Source organism: Polypterus senegalus, chromosome 3 (genome assembly GCF_016835505.1).
Source record: "Polypterus senegalus isolate Bchr_013 chromosome 3, ASM1683550v1, whole genome shotgun sequence".
NCBI classification, from domain to species: domain Eukaryota; kingdom Metazoa; phylum Chordata; class Cladistia; order Polypteriformes; family Polypteridae; genus Polypterus; species Polypterus senegalus.
The window spans coordinates 304,378,640-304,399,319 of record NC_053156.1 but is presented as its reverse complement, the minus strand read 5'-3'; the positions used below and the strand labels follow the sequence as shown (position 1 = coordinate 304,399,319).

General features: G+C 45.7%; 1 protein-coding gene across 2 annotated transcripts in view; it reads right to left on the bottom strand.

Annotated features, from left to right (window-relative positions):
• The window catches only part of LOC120526387 (macrophage mannose receptor 1-like), a 49,586-nt gene extending 29,130 nt beyond the window's left edge, over positions 1-20,456 (bottom strand). Inside the window, exons 1-5 of one of the 2 annotated variants that reach the window (XM_039749532.1) lie at positions 20,204-20,456; positions 15,209-15,264; positions 7,662-7,730; positions 4,433-4,798; positions 3,742-3,816 (exon numbers count right to left, since the gene is read on the bottom strand). In XM_039749532.1, the coding sequence (XP_039605466.1) occupies positions 3,742-3,816; positions 4,433-4,798; positions 7,662-7,730; positions 15,209-15,257 (559 nt within the window). In that variant the 5' untranslated portion in view covers positions 15,258-15,264; positions 20,204-20,456. The remainder of the gene's footprint in view (positions 1-3,741; positions 3,817-4,432; positions 4,799-7,661; positions 7,731-15,208; positions 15,265-20,203) is intronic. The other variant, XM_039749533.1, reaches the window with a different exon arrangement.
• Between the last annotated feature and the right edge of the window lie 224 nt (positions 20,457-20,680).

Here is a 20,680-nt window from a genome sequence, read left to right as displayed (position 1 = left end):
TTCATTTCTGAGGACCTGCACAGAGGACAATAATAATAATAATACATTTTATTTATATAGCGCCTTTCTCATGCGTCAAATGAACGCTAGGCACGCGTGGCAGCCATGATGCGTGCTCGTCCGCGTTCTGAGCGTGAAGTATAAACGAGCCCTAGAGGAATAGGCAGGTGTAAAATGGAGATCTTGGTCAACCACTGTATGTGTAACAGACAGACAGGCAAATCGGTTAAGGTATAGAAACGGGTGACAGTCAACCAGGTGACCAAAGTAAGAGACATCAAGTGGTGGTAAATTAAGCTAGAGAGCAAAGTGCAACAAAGACGGATAAATAAAGTGAGGTATATGATCTAGTGATCTAGAGATACAGGTAATGTAACTACCGTGTTATGGCAGGTAAATTAAGATGGAGAGCGAAGTACGACAAAGACAGAGAGGTGTATAAGCAAGTGTGACACAGAGATGGAGGTGTTACTGTGCCACTGTGTTAAGGCAGGTAGACAGAGAGACAGACAGACAGACAGACAGACAGACAGGTAGACCTGCTAAGGTAGAGAGACAGGTGTGATACACCAACAGGTAGAGACTGAGTGAGCAGGTGAGATACAGAGGTTCAGGTAAAACAGCCACTGGTGTGGTAAGGAGACGGCTGTGGTAGTCAACCAGGTAAATATATGGAGGAGACAGAATACCGAGTCAAGTGAGCAGGTGGGGAAGTAAAACTGATGTGACACACCGACAGGTACAGTAAAAAGTGCAAGAGCAGGTGTAATATAAAGATCTCCATTAAATACGCAGTGTGTACTGTATAGGCCGGTGTAATAGACGGTCAGGTGAATCAGTCCAGGTAGAGAAAGAGGAGCAATAAACACACACACAGGTAAACAGGTGTGAGCAGGTGATATGTTTATACACAGTGGGTATAGAGAAGAATCCCCCCTTTGAAATATTCCCATTTTGTTTGCTTTACAGCCTTAAATGTAAACCCTGTGACAGGCGCCTGGCGTCCATGCCCAGCCGGGTCGCCCCTGCACACTGTATTCAGGGGGAGTAGACCTGGACAGTGCAATACCTCCCCTGGACGCTAGATGGCCACCCCCCTGGGCTGGTGTAGTGCCTCGGTTTCCCACAGGGCTACCTGGGAATTGGTGTTGGGGGCAGCCCTGTTGGGTCCCGCAGGTATCGCCAGGGGGTGCTGTGTTTGGGACTCCTCAGTCCGTGTGGGCAGCAGATTGATCACACCTGGAAGTGCCGCCGGATCTTGGTGAAGCTCTTCCAGGTGACCTATAAAAGGGAGCCAGCGACCACCACTCATCGGCCAGAGTCGGGTGGAGGAGGACAAGTTTGCTAGGGAGGAGTGGTGGTGCCATTGTGCTGTACTGGTGGTTACTGGTGCTTGGGACTGTGTTGTGGCTGGGGGGATTACGGGGAAGACGTGCTGTCCAGCTGAAGAGAAATTAAAGTCCTTTTATTTTACACATGCTTCCCATGTCCAATCTGTGTCAGGTCAGGCGCTATATAGTGCCTTTCACAACACACAAACTAATATTTCTTCCCAGCTTTACTTCCTCAATGCCATCTCTAACATCAAGTGGAAGACATCACAGCTACAGCTCAGAAGAAGTTTAAAAAATCTAAAACAAGAAATCCTGAGATGAATAAAGGACCCCCCTGCCCCACCAAACCCAATCTGGTGTCAGTGCCCCCCATTTCCATTGCCTGTGCTCAGGTGTAATGAGTGTGATTAGTGAAGCTCTTCCTGGTCCATTCATTCCATTCCTTGGTAGAGCGACTGACAGCTCACAACTGACTATGGGCGGCAGGCCACTTTCAGAAGATCTCAGGGACAGAGTGGTGCACGGACAGAAGGCAGGAGATCTCAAAGGCTTTATCAGTCCCAAGTAAAGACCATCATAAAGAAGTGTTTGGCATGGCTAGGACCCTCCCTGGACCCACCAAACTGGATGGAAGAGCAAGGAGGAAACTGGTAAGAGAGGCTACCATGAGGCCAATGGCCACTTTGAAGGAGTTACAGGACTTTATGGCACAGAGTGGTCACTAATGGTGTGCCTGTGACAACAATTTGACAAGTGCTCCACAATGGTGGCTTGCTCAGGAGGGTCGAACTTCTCAAGAAAGGTCACATGATGACTCATTTGAGCTTTCCCAGAATGCACCTTGAAGATTCAGGTGCCAAATGGATAAAGAACTTATGGTCAGAGGAGACTAAAACCAAACTATTAGGCCTCAACACCAAACGGTCCACCAATGCAACTCACCATCCACAACACACCATACCGACAGTAAAGCATGGAAGGGGCAGCATCCTGTTATGGGGGGCTTGGGGCTCCCGTTTGGGTAGAAGGAGAAATGGAGGAGGCAAAATACCATCAAATTCTGGAGTAAAATCTGCTACCCTCTGCCAGAAAGTTGAAGATGGGCAGAATGTTCACCTCTTAACGTGACAAACGAGCCGAAACAAACAGCAAAACTGAGCACCCAGTGGCTGAAGGAGAACAAAGTGAATGTCCTGGTGTGGCCAATCAGAGTGCAGACCGAAATCACATTGGAAAGATCTGAAGATAGCAGACCAGCAACGTTCACCATCCAATGTGACCGAACTGTAAAGAAGAGTGGGGGGCAAATATTACACAGTCTAGGTGGGCAAAGCCGAGAGAGAAGAATCAGCAGACTGAGGGCTGTCATTAAAGCAAAAGGGGGGGTCAACAAAATGACATTGACATGGGGGCTGATCCTTTACTAATCTCAGTGGTCTTGTTTTTGAGATTTTTTGATCATTTTCTTAATTATCTTTCACTTGGATGTTATCGATGGCATTGAGTAAGTAAAGCTGGGCATTTAAGGCTGTAAAGCAAAAGAAATGGGAATATTTCAAAGGGGGATTCTTTTCTATACCCACTGTATGAGCAGATCAAAGGTACATAAGCAGGTGTAACACAGAGGTCCGGGTCAAGCAGGTAGAGGGCATCATAAGGCTTAACAGACAGACCGGCAAATCATCTAAAGTAGAGAGACAGGTGAACAGAGTCAGGTGCGTACGCCGGTGTCATATGGACAGCCAGGTGTGATGGTCAGTCCAGCAGGTAAATGAAGTAGGAGGTACACGTGAGGAAAGTTAGGATGGATAAGAAGGTGTAATACAAGTACAGAAGGCAAGACGTGTCACACCTGCTCATACACCAACATCCTGTAAGAAGGTGGGATTTAGACGTCCACGTAGAACAAGCACCGTATATACTGAGGTGTTGATAGACCTGCAGACGTGCACATCAGCTAAGGTAGAGAAACAGGTGTGATGGTCAGCCAGCTAAGGAGACGAGACACACGCAGGTCTAATCCATCCACTCATCCACCAAACTGAGCCTTTGTTTAGGTCTTGAGGACAATCGCCATGACCCTACCAGAGTACCCTCTCATGCCAACACCCACACTCACTTGAGAGCCCACCCTGACTTGGGGAGATCATGCAAGCTCAGCACAGACAGCAAACAGACGAGGACTGAAACTGTGCCACCCCTGGAGTGTACCAAGGTGCCTGTGAACTGATCCTTATTTTGAATCTGCCCAGCGGGTATCCCAAGGGTGACATTCACCACAATCCACTTCCGGTCTTTTTTTTGTTTTTTGGTGTCCAGTTGCTCAATGGAGTTCATGATTGGTGTTGTGAGGGCAGCGGGCAGCCTGTGACAATTAGCACGGGGTAACAGTGAACAAGCATCTTACCATCTGTAGCTGGAAGGGGTGGAGAGGGTGGCACAGCTGGCGTCTCTGGGGGTTTTACTGTTGGGCTTGTGTTATCTGAAAGGAGAAGAGGAAATCCTGAATGTGCATCAAGGAATGAATGAAGAACCACAGAATGATAATCAGCAGAGCACTCAAATCCAGTATGGTGAGGTGCCAGGCACTGGTGGGCACACCCACTGCCCAAAATTTACTGACAGGTCCTATCATGTGGAGGGGGTGCTTCAGGGTGGTCAGTGAAGTCACTGCTCCGGACTGCAGTAGGTAGTGGGCCAGTGGCAAAGGGGAGATGCTGGCAGGTAGGGGGCGCCCTCCTAGCTCTACATGGAGGTCAAGGTGCACCAGTGGCATTGGCCACAGTAGGAGGCAGCAGCCTTTGCCCGTTCAGGTAGACCAGCTATGTGGCTCCCCTCACAGGGTAGTAATTTTTCCCCCTGCTGTTCACCCAGTTGTTAAGGAGCGCCATCACTGGGTCAGTCGAATGCCATCCTTAAAGACGTGTCGCTTCTATGGGCTCTACTCCTCCCTCCCTGCCAGGTGGGCACAGTCAGCACTTACTGTCAATTCCTGGTCTGCATTGGGCACAACAAAAACTTTATTAGGTGAGGAGGTCCATACTTCTCATGCTGCACCTTTGGGACCTACTGTACCTTGAACCCGGGTATACTCTTACCTCGGTAGCACAGGAACATCAGTGACCCGCCGCAGGAATCGTCATTCCATTTGCCGCCTATCATCTCCGCACACTCCTCGCACTGATTGAAGTTATTGGGCTCTCCTGGCATCCAGTTGGCCTCCTCCAAGGGCGTCCCGTCCACCCAGGTCCAACATGTGAGATTATGGCGGGTCAGCCCAAACCAGACTCTCGGGACATTGAGACGGGACAAGGCAGACGAGACGTTCTTCAGCGTGTCTTCACCTTTCAGGACGGCCAGGTCAGTGAAGTGCGTCCGGCAGTAGTTCTGCGCTTTCGCCCACGAGGTGCTTTGATTTACAACGAAGAATTCCAGGCCAGGAGTCTCACTGATGACAGGAATCCCTGCGACAAGAAGCAAAAGAAATGAAGAGAGAAGACAACGACGGTGTCACTGGAACCGGACACTGGGGAGGGACCGCCTGCTGCATCTCTCCCCTGCACTGCCACCTACTGGCCATTCTAGCCAATGCTATTCCCTCTCTTCCTGAATGTGCGCTAAATGGTTATGGTGTAGGAGATGCTGAGCAGCAGGGTCAGGAGAAATGGAGAGGAGATTATGGGGGGGCACGGGGGGAACCCCAATTAATAGCAGCGATGCTAATAAACGATAAACAGCAAGACTAAGTGTGGAGCGTCGGCTTCCAGCAAATCAAGGTCTTCAAGAAAACAGCTTCAATGGTCCTACAGAGGTGGGCCTAAATGGATTGTCGGGTTCCAGGTGGACCCTTTCTTTTATCAAATACAGGCTGAAGTGGCAGGACCCCCAGAGCCCACCAGGAGGGAGTTTCATTCGTCTGCTGTCCTCACTGGGGTGGAAGGAGGTTGAGAGGTCAGTGACTCCGCTTCATCCAAAACTGTCACCTGCTTTTATTTCTTGTGCGCAGCCTGCAGACCTAAAGGGCCCCCTCACCGGCCCTCCACAAAGTCAGCCACAAACATTAATATCTCATTTTTACAAATCCTTAGTGCATGTTTAGGGTAGATGACACTTTATTGCTCAATGCCTGAGCTGCTACGTGATGACACCTCCTCATTTAATGACAACACGGCTCCCTTGATCCCACTGCCCTCCTCTGCCTCGTTTTTAGCACTTCAGGCCGTACGTTTAGCTGCGCCTTACGATTTCACATTCTGTAGTTTTTGAATTGCTCTATTAATCAGTAGGCGATGGTTGCATTCTGCGAGGTGGACACTCAAATAAGAATTCGTTTTACTTGCACGCTGTCCTCTCTAGTATGTGACAATAAAGCTTGGGCCAATTGAATTACACCACACAATCCCAGGCCTCTTCAAAGCCATTCATGTGACTGTGATGTCACCAGGCCTTGTGAGGGACAGCTCATAGTTCATGACCCAGATGGACCCAGGCAGGTGTATATGTGTGGAAATTTACTAAAGCAAAGATTTAAAGTGTCACAGAGCAAACCGTCATTCAACCAATAAATCCTCCCCTACAAAGCGGTGTCTTTAAGGTGCCCAGTCAAGATCATTCAGACTCCAAATAAAGTCCAGTCCACCACACAGTGCCTTCCCTGTGCAGGACACCTGAACAAATCTCGACCTACCACCTCACTTGGTACCCCACAGATCCATACTGCACAATCCATCCGCAACGTCTCGACATACCACCTCAACGGGCACCGGCAGAATCGGAAGCATCTCAACCTTCCAGTTCAGTTCTTCATACAGGTTGGAAAAACTGGCACAGGAAAAAAACGCAAGACTGAAGGGTGAAGAGTACAAAACAGTGGCCATCAGAATGTCCGTCTCCCCAAACAGGTCATCTAGTCACACCTGAGCCAAAGCCAAGGCCAGAACCAGAGCAACAGCTCTAACTGGGGGGCCGCGGCCGTAGAACGTCTGCCTTGGCAATGCACGGTCAGAGAAGCGGTAACTCGGTTTGAGGCCTTGAATCGGACAAAAGACGAGAATGGAAAGAAATGGAAGGAGAGACCAATAAAACATCCTAACATACCCAGGGTCCTAAGATTTGTGACTCAAGAACTGAACCCCTCAGTCATCTATGAATACATGAACTTCCTTGATGGGCGTGAAACTCGGTACAAGTGACTGCCGATAATAAAACGGTGGTCTGGCCAACCTTATTGTATGGAGTAGAAACTGGGCAGTTAAAAAAGGTCCAGGAAAGGAAACTGGGGGGTACAGACGTGAGGAAGCTGAGATGGATGTGTGGAGTAACAATGCTTGATAAGATGAGGAACGAGAGAGTCAGAGGTACAGATAAAGTCGATAAAATCTCTAAGAAAAAAATGGAAAGAAGCTTCAGGTGGTACAGGTATGTCCTGAGAAGAGAGGCAGACAATATGGAAGGAAGAATGATGGCTATGGAGCTGTTGGAGCAGAGAAGAAGAAGAAGAAGAAGAAGAAGAAGAAGAAGAAGAAGACCAAAAAGAAAGTGGAAGGACCGTGTGAAGGGAGAAAGGGCTGTCAGGTGAGGAAGAATACGAGAAACGAGAGTGGAGGAGGAGGAGGATGGTCTGACACAGCAACCCCACAGAAAAGTGGGAAACGCTTTAGAAGAAGATAAAGAATAACAAGAAGACGGGGAGTTTTCAATTATTAAAGGGGCTCCGCTCCAATGTACTCCTTCTGCAACTTGCAATCTGCTCTGTTGATAAAATGAGAAAAGGCTCCTGATTAAAATACAGCACAAATGAGGATTAAAAAAAAAAACGTGACGCTAAAACTGGGCACCAAGAAGGTGACCACTTTGGGAAATGCGGGACTTTTGGTATCTCTAGAAAAGGACTAATTTTGCTTTAGTTTCAGTGACTGAAGCAGCCAGACAGACAGACAGTCAAACAGACAGTCAAACAAGACAGACAGACAGTCAGTCAAATAGACAGACAGTCAAACAGACAGACAGACAGTCAGACCGACAAGACAGTCAGACCGACAGACCAGACAGACAAGACTAGACAGACAGACAGACAGACAGACAGACCAGACAGTCAGACAGACAGACAGACCAGACAGAAAAACAAGGCAGTCAAACAGACAACAAGGCAGTCAAACAGACAGACAGACAGACAAGACAGTCAGACCGACAGACCAGACAGACAGACCAGACAGTCAAAGAGACAGTCAAACAGACAGACAAACAGACAGACCAGACAGTCAGACACTCAGTCAGACAGACAGACAGACAGACAGATGTTCGGCCGTGCTTTAGTACAACTCTCACCTTTAGTTGAAGGGCCAGTCGTGGTCACTGCAAGGTTGGCTTGGATGCCAGATTTTAAGATCACATTCTCTGAATAGCAAAAAAAAATCCATCTGTTAGTGGTCAGACACACGCGTCCTCTTCATTTTCTCAAATATGATGTATTGTGAAGACTCTGCCCTCAGTGTACTGCACCTCTTTTGTACAAAGGTAAATCAAAAAGTCTAACAATGACACGGTGACCACAACGTATGGAAGCTGACGCGATACGACACGTTCACAATGGCTTCTGGGTAGTTTACCACACACAGCGCTGCGCTCTGCCCTTAGTCTACAGCAGTGTTTCCTAACCTTTTCTTTCTGTAACCAAGGCACACCACTGTTTTACTAACCACAAACACATGATATCTCATAGATGTGCTTAACTGCCCGAAGGGGGGGACCAGCAGAAAAGCAGCTCTGAGATCAGCGTTCACAGACACAGCACTTAGTGAGCACTTTGGTGGCATCTCCCAGCCCACTTTGTCCCTTTGCACAGCCCTCTCTAGAGACAACTTGTATGCCCAACTGACCGTCAGTCCTGAGAGACACACTGGTGACCACACACCCAGGGCAGCCAGGAGATGTGTCTGAAGTGCCCTAACATGGCGATAGCGGAGCTGCTTTTGGTGCCAGCTTCTCCAGGTGGTCCTGTCTTCCTCTGTCAGGTCTCGACCACCCGTGGAGTTTGCCCTTCTCAGGTTCAACCCCCAGGTGTGCTACACTATTACGTCCACAGTACACCTGTGTAGCTCTCACACCGCGGCACAATGGAGGAAAAACACTGCGTGCTACACTGTGCATGTTCAGAATACCCATAAGCCATCACGAATCTGTCATGTTTACTGTTTCATTTTCAAATCGCCTTTACGTTTTGATTTACCGTCATGTGTAGCGCCATTCTCAGGGGACACCATCACAAAGCTAAGCAAAAAAAAGAAGGCCGTACTTCGGCCACCTCCACACTGCGACATCATCATTTAAAAACAGCATTTTGAAGCACAAACGATTTTTGTCCACACCAGTGTTTTCATATCAGTTACAAAAGTATCTCCGTCCACACTAAAATGAGCTTTTTGGTATACTAGGTGGCACTGCCCCCTCCTCACTTCGCTCGCCAACCCCCGGGCGGGCGCTACACACTAGTCACTTTGTGGCTCTGCCACTCGCGTATGGGGAAGCAGATGTACAATTTAAAGAGATAGTTATTTTCATGGGAATTGTTACATATGCATAATGTTTGATATTACAGCGAGTAATTAACCAGAGTAGAAAATAGTCAAACATAATAATTTGAAAGAAAATTACGCTTCATGTTGCATTGTTGGTATTCATTGTGTTATACGTTTTCATTCTGTTTGGTTTTGAAATTAACACGTCAATACTTTTTAAACTTACACTTTTACTGTAACACTGTCAATATCGCACTGAATTTTAATTCCGTGTTTGGATTTACATCCCGACAACACAACATTGAACTGCATTTGAATTTTGTTTCTTTCTCTCTTATAAATAAACCGACTTTTTCAAATTTTTGTCCGTGTCATTTGTTAATTGCCTTTGCAAAAGTTATTCTAATGGGAAACTGTAAACGTTTTAATACGAATGGCGTATCGAGATCTCCTTTGGTGTCTCATGTTAGATGGACTTCATTACCTTTCTTGTCTCCTGATAAAATTTTATATGTCAGAATTGTTCGACCAATTTTGAATACAATCCTATTGCACAGCCCATCACTCAGACATAAATTACGCAATAACGTTACGATACGTCCTTCTTTCCACAGTAATTCGTGCGGTGGAAGACCGGTTGTAGATATTCTCCATGATATTATAACAACAACAACAACATTTATTTCTACAGCACATTTTCATACACACAGTAGCTCAAAGTGCTTTACATAATAAAGAATAGAAAAATAAAAGACAAAATAAGAAATTAAAATAAGACAACATTAGTTAACATCGAATAAGAGTAAGATCCGATGGCCAGGGAGGACAGACAAAAAACAGAAAAAAAAAACTCCAGACGGCTGGAGAAAAAAAAAAAAAATCTGTAGGGGGTCCGAGGCCACGAGACCACCCAGCCCCCTCTGGGCATTCTACCTAAGATAAATGAACCAGTCGTCTTTGTAGTTAGGGTTCTCACGGAGTCACTTGATGTTGGCTTTTAATCCATCACTGTTACGAACATCACGGTGCTTTGAGTAGATGGTGGAGGTGCAGGCCGGGGTTAGAACAGATTTGAGAGCCGCCATGAATAGTTATTATGATGAATTGGAGATACAGAGTATCAGGATTAGATTACAGTGAGGTTATGAGAAGGCCACTGCGAAGGACAGCCGGTCCCATGCCTGGCCGGGACACCCCTGCTGCTTATCTTCCGGGGGAGCCGCCATGGGCAGTCCAATACCTCCCCTGGGACGCTTGGTGGCAGCCTCCCTGGCCGACGGTGATTCCCCAACTGCCCGCAGGGCTCCATGGGAGATGAAGTCCTCCACAGCTGGATTGGGGCCCGGGGTGGCTGCTAGGGGGGGCTGTCTGCTTCCCACAGGCCGGCTGGACGAGTCTTCAGCCCCACCCGGAAGTGCAATTAGGACCAGGTGGTTAATCACCTGGAACACTTCTGGGTGGGCTATAAAAGGGCCCAGCCACCACCACTCGAGGAGCCAGAGTTGGGAGGAAGGAGACGAAGCTTGTCTGGGAGGAGTGGTGGAGAGAGGTGAAGAATTGTGTTTTGTGCTTGGTGATTTTGGGACTGTGTTTGGGCTGTCTGGCACGGGGAAGACGTGTCCCACAGCTGAAGGACAAATAAAAGTCATTGTACTTTTTATACGTGCCTCCGTGTCTTTCTGTGTCGGGTCAGGTGCCTATATAGCGCCTTTGTTACAACACACACACACACACTTTGGTTTGAACAGAGAAGAAAATTAAAAAGAAAGAAAACTTCTGACTTGCCTGTCCCAATCACAGTGAGTCTTTATGCATACTGTACGTATAGTTGTTGGGATAAAGGTGCTCCAATAATTATTCTTGAGTTTGCACAACATCCAAAAATCGCATGACGTCATATTTCACAGAACACATCACGGATTCCTGTAACGTGAAAAGCACCTACTGCAATAGCCCTGTCTGCTCAGCTATGCAGCTGGTCATTCCTCAAATAGATGTTAATGCGGCACGTCGCTATATATGCAAATGTACTGAAAAAGTTTAATGATATCAAAGAGAGAAATCAATATAATTCAAAATATGTTATATAAATAAACAAATCAAAAAATCACATTTTCATGAACACAGGGAGATAGGATATTAAATCTCAAAGAGCTCTCCATTGATGAAGCTAAATCTAAAATAAGTACATATGAATATTTCAACAGTAGAGCATTGATAATGCTGCATTTAAAGGATTAGGTTTCTTTCCCCAGCAAAATATCATTTTACTTCCAGACTAACAGTTAGTGCTGCCGTTTTACAGCTCCAGGAGACTCAATTAAAATCCGGGCACATGCACTGTCTGTGTGGAGTTCTCCACATTTCTATGTACTCCAGTCTTCTCCACACATCCTATAGATGCATAACAGGTAAACAGGCAACTCTAAACTGGACCTGTATAGCGGAGTATAGGTGTGTGTAGTGTGCTGGACTGGGGTCTTTAATACAGTCGGCTCCTGCCGTGTGCCTGATGTTGACAGAATATCATTGTAGGTTACGTTTGTACGTTTACCATCATTACTGTCAAGAGTGCAGACTAAAGTGAACTTCTGACACTCAGCTACTAATCAACCGGGCACCACGTTGGTTTAAGACAGTGGTGGCGAACCTATGGCACGTGTGCCAAAGGGGGCACTCAGAGCCCTCTCAGTGGGCACGCGCGCTGTCGCCCGAGCACAGAGTTCGTTACTATAAAGCCAGAGGAATGTGGGGCCGGGCTGCTCCCCTCACCGCTCCCCCTCTTCACGCGCGCCGGAGGACTTTTCTCACATCACCCGCCCCTCTGCCCAGCAGCCCAATGGGTGCGCGTCCTTCCTCTCCTGTCTGGGGTAAGGCGGGCGACACACATGCTGCTTGAGGGTGTGGCACGGACTGCAGCCTTTTGAGTCTGTGATTCCCGTGGTGGGGTTGGAGGGGATGTGGTATAGCGAGCGGGTCCACAGCTCAAAATTGAAAAGGCCAGTTTTAACAGATAATTGCCGCACTCGCGGCTTAAAGGGGGTTATGGTAGAGTGGCCGGAGCGGTTTCCGGGAGCTTTGTGATGCTTAAGCGCACAGGTGAGGAGTCGTCCGCATCTCTAATTATTGCCGGGAGTTGCTAATCGCCACACCTGATCCACGACCCGTAATATATAATGGAAGCTTTGGGGCGGAGCTTAATAGGGAAGACCTGCGTGAAACACTTGAGAGGATCGAAGGGATGACAAAGGACAGCACAGTTAGTTATGAAAATGAAATCCTTAACGTGTGGAATTCTCTGCCAAATAATCTTAAGTCAATGAAGGCACTTGAGATTGCTTTCCTTACTTTGTTTGGAACATCTTATGCTTGTGCGCAGCTGTTTTTAGCTTTGAATTAAATCAAACCTGACACCAGAAACAGACTAACAGATGACCTGAGTGCTGCATGTGTTGCTCTCAAGCTTACAAAGTATGAGCCAAGGTTAGACAAATTATCAGCATGCATACAACAGCAAAAAGCACATTAATTGTTCAAAAGCATACCGAATGCAAACTTTTACCTTTCAACAAAAAGTTGTTTGTATCATTGAAAGCTCTGCTATTATGTTTTTCTTTTAAGACAAAAGATGTTAATGTATGAGTTGCTTTTCTAAACTAAAAGCTCAGTAGATAGACAGACAGACAGACAGACAGATCATCAGTATTGGCAGTCCAGTCCAGTTTATCATCCAGCTGCACTCCCAGGTATTTATAGGTCTGTACCCTCTGCACACACTCACCTCTGATGATCACGGGGTCCATGAGGGGACTGGGCCTCCTAAAGTCCACCACCAGCTCCTTGGTTATGCTGGTGTTCAGTTTTAGGTGGTATTCAGGTTAAATTGCCATGTTGGCACTTTGCCATAAATAAGTGGGTTTTGGATTGCAGTTTGGGCACTTGGTTTCTAAATGGTTTGCCATCACTGGTTTAGGATCACAGGAATCAACGGGTAGAGGGGTCCTGTCATCGGATTGGCTGGCCCAGCACTGACTCAGCTGTGGAATGGCCAATAGGGAGAGGCAGCTTGAAGGCGGAGGTTCTCCAGGACTCTGAACAGATCCAAATTATATTATGTAATATCATCTACTGTTACAATACAATCCAGTTTATTTGTTGTATAGCCCAAAATCACACAGGAAGTGCCGCAATGGGCTTTAACAGACCCTGCCTCTTGACAGCCCCCCAGCCTTGACTCTCTAAGAAGACGAGGAAAAACTCCCAAAAAAAAAACCTCGTAGGGAAAAATGGAAGAAACCTCCGGAAAAGGCAGTTCAAAGAGAGACCCCTTAGCAGGTAGGCTGGTCGTGCAGTGGGTGTCAAAAGTTTTGGATAGGACTGGCGAGCTTTGTTGGGCTGAATGGCCTGTTCTTGTCTAGATTGTTCTAATGTTCTAAAGAAGGGGAGTCAATACAATACAATACACAGAACAGAACAAATCCTTAATACAGCATAATAATACACATTTTAGAAGCACGGAGCAGAATTTAACTGTAGATGATATCACATAATAAGATTTGGATATTTTTAGAGTCCTGGAGACTGTTGAATTCTGCTTTGTAGTCGTAATATTTCTATTGCACTATTGTATTGTTTTGAGGATTACTTGTGTTCTGTTCTGTGTATTCTATCATATTTACCCCCCTTTTTTTGACAACCACAGCATTTTCAACCAACTGTTCCATCAGAATCTATTGATACACATTTAACCAATCTGCCGTGTAACCAATCGACAATTCTGGTGTTAATTTGTTTGACTTCATCGTTTCTCAGTGCTAGGATTGCCTGTGTACTCAATTCTTCTGCTGATGAAATTGTTCAATAAGATTTGGACATAATACGTCTTCTTTTATTAGGAACTTAAATTGAGTAAAATGCAAAAATTCATAAGAGCCGAGAGTGCAGGAAGTGTGTCTGACAAGAGCATTCACACCAATGAGAGGTGAGAGGACTTGAAAAAATCTCTTAGAAATAGTCTCGTCTGATCGCAAGAAGTGAAGTGTATGATGTGTAAAGACTTTAGTCCAAATATCAAATAAAGACGTGCGCTTTTGTTCAAGAATATAACTAAAGTAAAAAACAAAGCATTCAGTTTACATGTTGGTGTCAATGAGTTACAAACCCAAACACAAATGTCAATCGACAGAAAGATGATACGTACGCTTGAATGGCGCAGAGGTAAGAACTGCTGCCTCATTAATGTAAAGGTTCCGGGTTCAGGTCCGGGCACTCTGCGTTTTGAGTAGTGAGCTGCTATTATTATTATTATTATTATCATTATTATTATTATTATTATTATTACCATTATTATTATTATTACTGCTATTATTATCATTATTATTATTATTATTATTATTATTATTATTACTGCTATTATTATCATTATTATTATTATCATTATTATTATTATTATTATTATTATATTATTATTATCATTATTATTATTATTATTATTATTATTATTATTATTATTATTATTATTATTATGATACTAGCTGTGTGTCCCAGAAACTATTGAAATTGTTAAAGTGCATTAGCGGCTGAGAGACTTTGTCTTTCTTCAGAGATTTTGTTTTGCCGACGTGCCGGACTTGCTGGCGTATCCTCTGAGGTGAAGCCCTTAGCCCGACTCCACTTCTCACTTTCAGGCAGGACAGAGAGACACACACACTTCCACGTGAAGATGTTACATTTGATTTGAGTCTGTAACTCCTGGTGTAAATTTCGGGTACTTGTAAAAGTTAGCGCTCGTTTTTCATTATTCACTTTATTCTGTCAGTGATGTTCACGTAGTACAATGAATTTGGAATAGCAGGCAGCTTGCTGCTTGTGCTGATCGACACATCTGCAAAACAAAAAATGCTGATGAGGAGGTGTGAAGGAATTTAAGGTGGCCCGGCATTACGAGTTTTTTCGTAGGCTTCAAGGGTTCGAGTGTTAATGGCAGGTGGCTAAAGCTACACATTCAAATTACCTGAAATCATGGAGGACAAATTGATATGCACCAGTGTTATGATGGAGCAGCATCCCATTGAGGGGCAGCTCTTGTGTTGTGGCCATCACTGGTCACTAGCCCGTGTCTGCCTCATGACTCTACACCCCCTTGGGCCCTGTCCCCTCACGCTTCAACATGATGTCGCTGTCCTCCAGCTCAGAAGATAGCAGTAATGCACCATAGGGTGTAAAAGTTGCCAATGAAAGAGGAAGAAGAAGAAGAAGAAGAAGAAGAAGAAGAAGAAGTCTCCGCCCTCAAGGAGCACTGCATTCCAAGTTAATGGAAGAGGAGACAAAGCAGCTGCCTCCATAGCAGATACTTACCAAAAAACAAGAGGCTCAGACTCAGAAGGACCCTCATTTGCGTGGGCATTCAGTTACTGAAAGGAACAAAAAAAAAGGAAACGTTTATCAGGCCAACTGTTGACTTGAACCTGCGCACATCTTTGGTTGTTGTGTCTCCTTTTACTCATTGCTGCCAGGTTGGACTCCAAATACCATTACAGATAATGCGTATCTAAGCCATCACAGACTATGAGACCACACTACACTGTCTGTGGTGGTGATGCCACCCTACCAGATGTTCTAAGTAACTTCTATGCATGGCTTGATACCCTGAGCAACATACCTGTGCGGAAGTCCATCCCTCAGGTACTGCTTTGATCGACAACCAAAGTGAGAAGATCTTTGTTGAAAGTAAACCCATGGCAGGCTGCTGGACTAGACAACAGGTCTGGACAAGGACTCAGAGAACATACACACCGGCTGATGGATATCTACACAGACATCCTCAATGTTTCTCTGAGGCAGGAAGTCAGCACCAAGTGCTTTCAACCCACTCGTGCTGAAGAGGTCCTCAATGACGATCAGCATGTAGCACTCACACCGGTCATCATGAAGTGCTCTAAGAGACCAGTCTTGGGCCACCTGAAAGCTGGACCTCACTGGACCCTCTCCTGTTTACTGATTGCCCAACTCGTTCCACTGAAGATGCCATATCATCTGTTCTCCAACTGTTCCTGTCCCTTCTGAACAAAAGAGTCACTTATGCTGGAATGCAGTTCATAGCCTTCAGTTCATCGTTCAATGGGAATGGGAGTCGGCTTCACAATGCAACTAGACCCTGGACTTCCAGCCAGAGAGACCCCAGAAACAGCATCATGCTGAGCACTGGTGTGTCTCCAATTTCTATTCACTCTGCTGACTCTCAATTGTATGGCTGCCAGCAGCTCCAACACCATCATTAAGTCTGCTGATGGCACAACGATGGCAGGTCTCATCAGCATCAGGGACGAATCAGCTGACAGAATGGAGCTACGATGATTGGTGCACTGGTGCAACTGCAACCTGTCTTTTAACCTGGACAAGATCAAAGAGATGATTGTTGACTTTAGGAAGGCCCATGTTGTCCACATCTCACTGCATATGGAGGGTCCTGCACTGGAATTGGCCCAGAGCACCAGCTTCCTTCCAAAATCGAACTTGTTATGCTCCATTTGATACATCAGCGTGTTGATCTTCTAGTTATTAGGCGATAGTTTTTGGTCAATGTCACATACCGAACAATGTCACACTAGAGGAAGTGAACCTCTGCTGATGGAAGAAGAGACACGTCTGCTATTACTTTCTAGAGTGGTGAAGTTTCAAGGAGGCTTTATACTTGACAAGCAAACGAATATGACGCAACTGGCCATCAGAGTGCAAGACAGACCTGCATAAATATCTCATCTGCACATCACGTAGGACCTCCACTCCCAACTTTTGGACATCCACCTTCTCCTTGTTTTTTCTGCTTAAAGTCAGTAATATCAAGCACTGCTCTTCTTCCCACAGCAGAGTCTCACTTGATGACATGTCGCGTCACCCAAATTTTCACTTTGGATATGCGGCGGTGCATCAACATCGGCGTGAATTCAGTATGCTGTGTGTGGTGAACACCTGGCACAAGTTTGTGTCTGACGTTATTGTCATTGTGTGGCCCGCACGCCCCATTCAGATGGCTCAAGTATAAACCAGCCTTTGGACCTGAAGCGAGCGCGAGGACAACATTCTCGTCTGCGGGTGACGTACATAAAGAAGAGATGCACTTCAGATACGTTTGCGTGTCAATCAAGTAGAATGCCAAATGCAATGCGAATGTCTGTTTAGATGTGTTTCTGATATGAGGATTGTAAAAGCAGTGTTCATGTTTGTGATGTGCCAACTGTTGGAATGAAAAACACAATGCACTTTAGTACTAATAATGTTTTTCCTCTTCTTTTCAATCTCCCTCTCCTACTTCTTCTTCTTGGTCTCTGTCTCCCTTTTCTTCTCCTTGATCTCTTTCTCCTTCTTTCTTCTTCTTCTTCTTCTTCTCCATTTTCTTTCTCTCAGTTTCTTTCACCCCCTCAGACTCCTTCTCCTTTTCCTTCTTCTAATACTTTCCTTCTACTACTTCTTGACCTCCTTCTTCTTCTTCTTCTTGATCTCCTTCTCCCTTTTCTTCTCCTTGACCTCTTTCTCCTTCTGTTTATTTTTCTTCTCCTTCTTCTATTTCTTGATCTCTTTCACCTCCTCTCCAATCTCCTTTTCTTCTTCTTCTCAATCTCCTTCTCCCTCTTCTTCTTCCTCTACATCTTTTCCCAGATCTTTTTACCTGAACAGCCTTCTCCATAGAGCTCAGTCCTGCACCTCCTCGTCATTCAGACCCTCTTCCTTCAGATCATCTTTTACTTTTTCCATCCATCCATCAACACTTTGTCCTCCCACCCTTTCTCTTCCCCTTTACTTCCATTCCCATTGCTCTTTTTTCCCCACGTATTCCTTGTCTCTCCTCACCACCTGCCCCTCCTTTCCTGTCCTTTCTTGGATTTCTCTCCCACTTCTGTTGTACCTCTGATTGTCTCATTTCTTATTCTGTCCTTCTTTGTAACTCCACTCATCCATCTCAACATTCTGCCACATGCGTCATCTTCTTCTGCTCTGCTTCCATCACCGCTCAGGTCTCAGCTCCAAAACAGATGTATTTCAGTTAGTGTAAGAATATTTATTTTATTTCAACTTGACGACGTCTTCAGCAGCTCTCTAAAAGGTTCTATCTAATGCAGTTTGTTGAGATTTTAAAGCCCAGACCAATCACTTCAATCCGTCATTTATGCTGCATCAACACAAACAGTTCAGACAGCATTGTGCTTTCACCTTTATGAGCCCACCCTTCTACAGTCCACCCCACAGTACGGCCTGATGCCCATTCGGAGCCCGAGGTGTTTCTTATTTATGATGGTGTGGGTGGGTGGTGCCCGTTGGTATCCATATTGGATAGTCAGAAGTATTAGTCTTTGACAACCCCTCCTCCTCCTCGGTGTCCAGCGCGCGGGCCCCTTCAGTTACATAAACAGCGCCCCCTATGTCTATGAACACACTAAATGTATGGAGCACATGTCCTGTAGCTTTCAGAAACGGTGTGCAAACAGTCCTACGAGACTTGGGCGACTAGGAGGTGGGGGGTCAGCCTTGGGGTCCAGAGGTGCGCCCCTTCAGTTACATAATTGGTGCCCCTCTGCATACATAACTTTATAGAGTGAAACTCTTGGCTTTCAAACTTCATCAGGTTTCACTCTCTCTGCAGAAGAAATCTCATAAATCTGCACCGCGATGGCGCAGTCCGCCACGTTCATTTCACTTTAGCCTCAGCTGACTAACGGCAGAGAGCTGCGCTAAACTACCCATGAGCCATTGCGAATGTGTTTTATTGCGTCCGTTTCTGTCTGTTGAGTTACCACGTCATTTTCAAATTGCCTTCACTTTTTGATTTACCCTCATGCTGAGGTGTCACCCGCTGCACTCGGCTCCAAATTCAGGGGGTCCGGCGTGTGGCGGGAGTGGCAACACGCTATCTGTGTATGCTCCCAACCCCTCGCTCTTTCTCTCATTTCTTGATTTTTACTTTCTCATATACAAAGTATAGTTAAAGTATTGTAATCGTCCAAAAATTTAACCTCAAGAATATGATGAATCTCAACGTTTTAGACCTCCCTGAGTCCGAAAATACCATTTTTGGAATTATGTCTGTGTGTCTGTCTGTCTGTCTGTGTCTGTCTGTCTGTGTGTAAACACGATAACCTGAGTACGCTTTCACTTAGGTCAGTTTTTGAGCTATTTCCTATAACTGGAAGTTGTACTTTTTTACTCATGCAGCTGCAGAGTCTGATTTATTCAACTTTTTATAATAATTGCTCAATATATTATTAATTTGATTTGATTTGTTGTTGATAATTCTTTAATAGACATAAAATAAAAATATAATCGTTGTCTTTCGGTTTACTCCTCAAATATCCATCCCCATATCTGAGTATACGAGAAAGTCCAGGGGAGAGCAATCCCGATTGTTTTCAAAAGGCTGTGGAATTCTGGGATTCTAACACCTGATTTGTGATTTTTTTTTTTTGCCGCACACTTCTTTACAAACGCATCTTTTTTTTCTTCTTTTCCAATTCGACATAACAGGTAGTCCTGAAACTGCACAAAAAGTGCTAAATTTGTGAAAAACCAAATGTGCTTATCTTACAGAACATCAAATGAATCGTTACACATATTTGCAAAGTTGTAGTCCATACAAGACAGACCACTTTATGTTAAAGATGAATATGCAAATTTAAGCAAAGTTTTGCGAACCCATTATGGAATAAATGAAGCTGGAAATCCCCGGCTGGCATTACAAACTAAACGTACTGAGTTAACGGACAAAGTTAAATTAATAAGGGTGAGCTTTTGGTTTTGAATTTGAACATCAGAGCAATCTGGACGAGAACAGGCCATTCAGCCCAACAAAGGACACTAGTCCTATCCACTGAATTCCTCCAAAATAACATCAAGTCCAGTTTTGTTAGGCCCTACAGTCCTAATGTCTAAATTGACTCAGTATTAAGAAACGGGCAAGCACAAAATTGCTTTGATTTATTAAATAAATCCAATACATCTCAACATCCCCAACCGCTACACACCCCGCACCCAAAACCCATGTGCCCAAGACTAACTTCTGCAGGGTGACGTGATGTCTCTTTGTACTTTTCGGATTCACGATTATCTGAACGTGCGCCGAGCGGTCCGCTCCACCGGCGCCACATTAGCGCACTCCGTATGAGTTGGGGCTCGCGCGCACCTTCTCTCCATCTCTCTTTCTCTGCTGCGCGCGCTCGCCCTCTCACTCATTCTCTCTCGCGCGCACCTTCTCTCCATCTCTCTTTGTCTGCTACGCGCGCTCGCCCTCCCTCTCCATCTCTCTTTCTCTCTCGTGCGCGCGCTCACCCTGTCCCCCTCTCTCACTTTCTCTGTACTTACCTGTCGCCGGTAATCGGGTGACCGAGATGTCCAAAGGCGGGTCGGGTGATGCGCTTGCGTGAAGTACGGACTGGGCGGGCGTTCAAAGCGATCCAAGCAAAAAGTCCATTACGGCAGTGGGAACAAACGGTAGCCCGCTACGAGAAGAGCTCCGGAGCCCCAAGCAGGGCCGGCGGTCAGTAACTTGTACAGAGCTGACGAGTAGCGCGGCTCGGCTTACATCACCAGACACAACGCCATTTGACTACAGGGGTGGCCGCGGGGCGAATGGGGATTATGTGTCACCAGATACTTTTAATTTCCATGTATGACTTCCGGCCATATCGTGGAAAGAAAAACAAATCAAGGCGACGCGTAAACAAAACGCGTGGGCTTTCCGGTGATCTGAACGGGTGTCCGGCGCCGGGTATGCAAATCGCTAGACTCTAAACTGTGCCAAGTTTTGTAGCACGTACATAGTGATTGGCATGTCCCCTT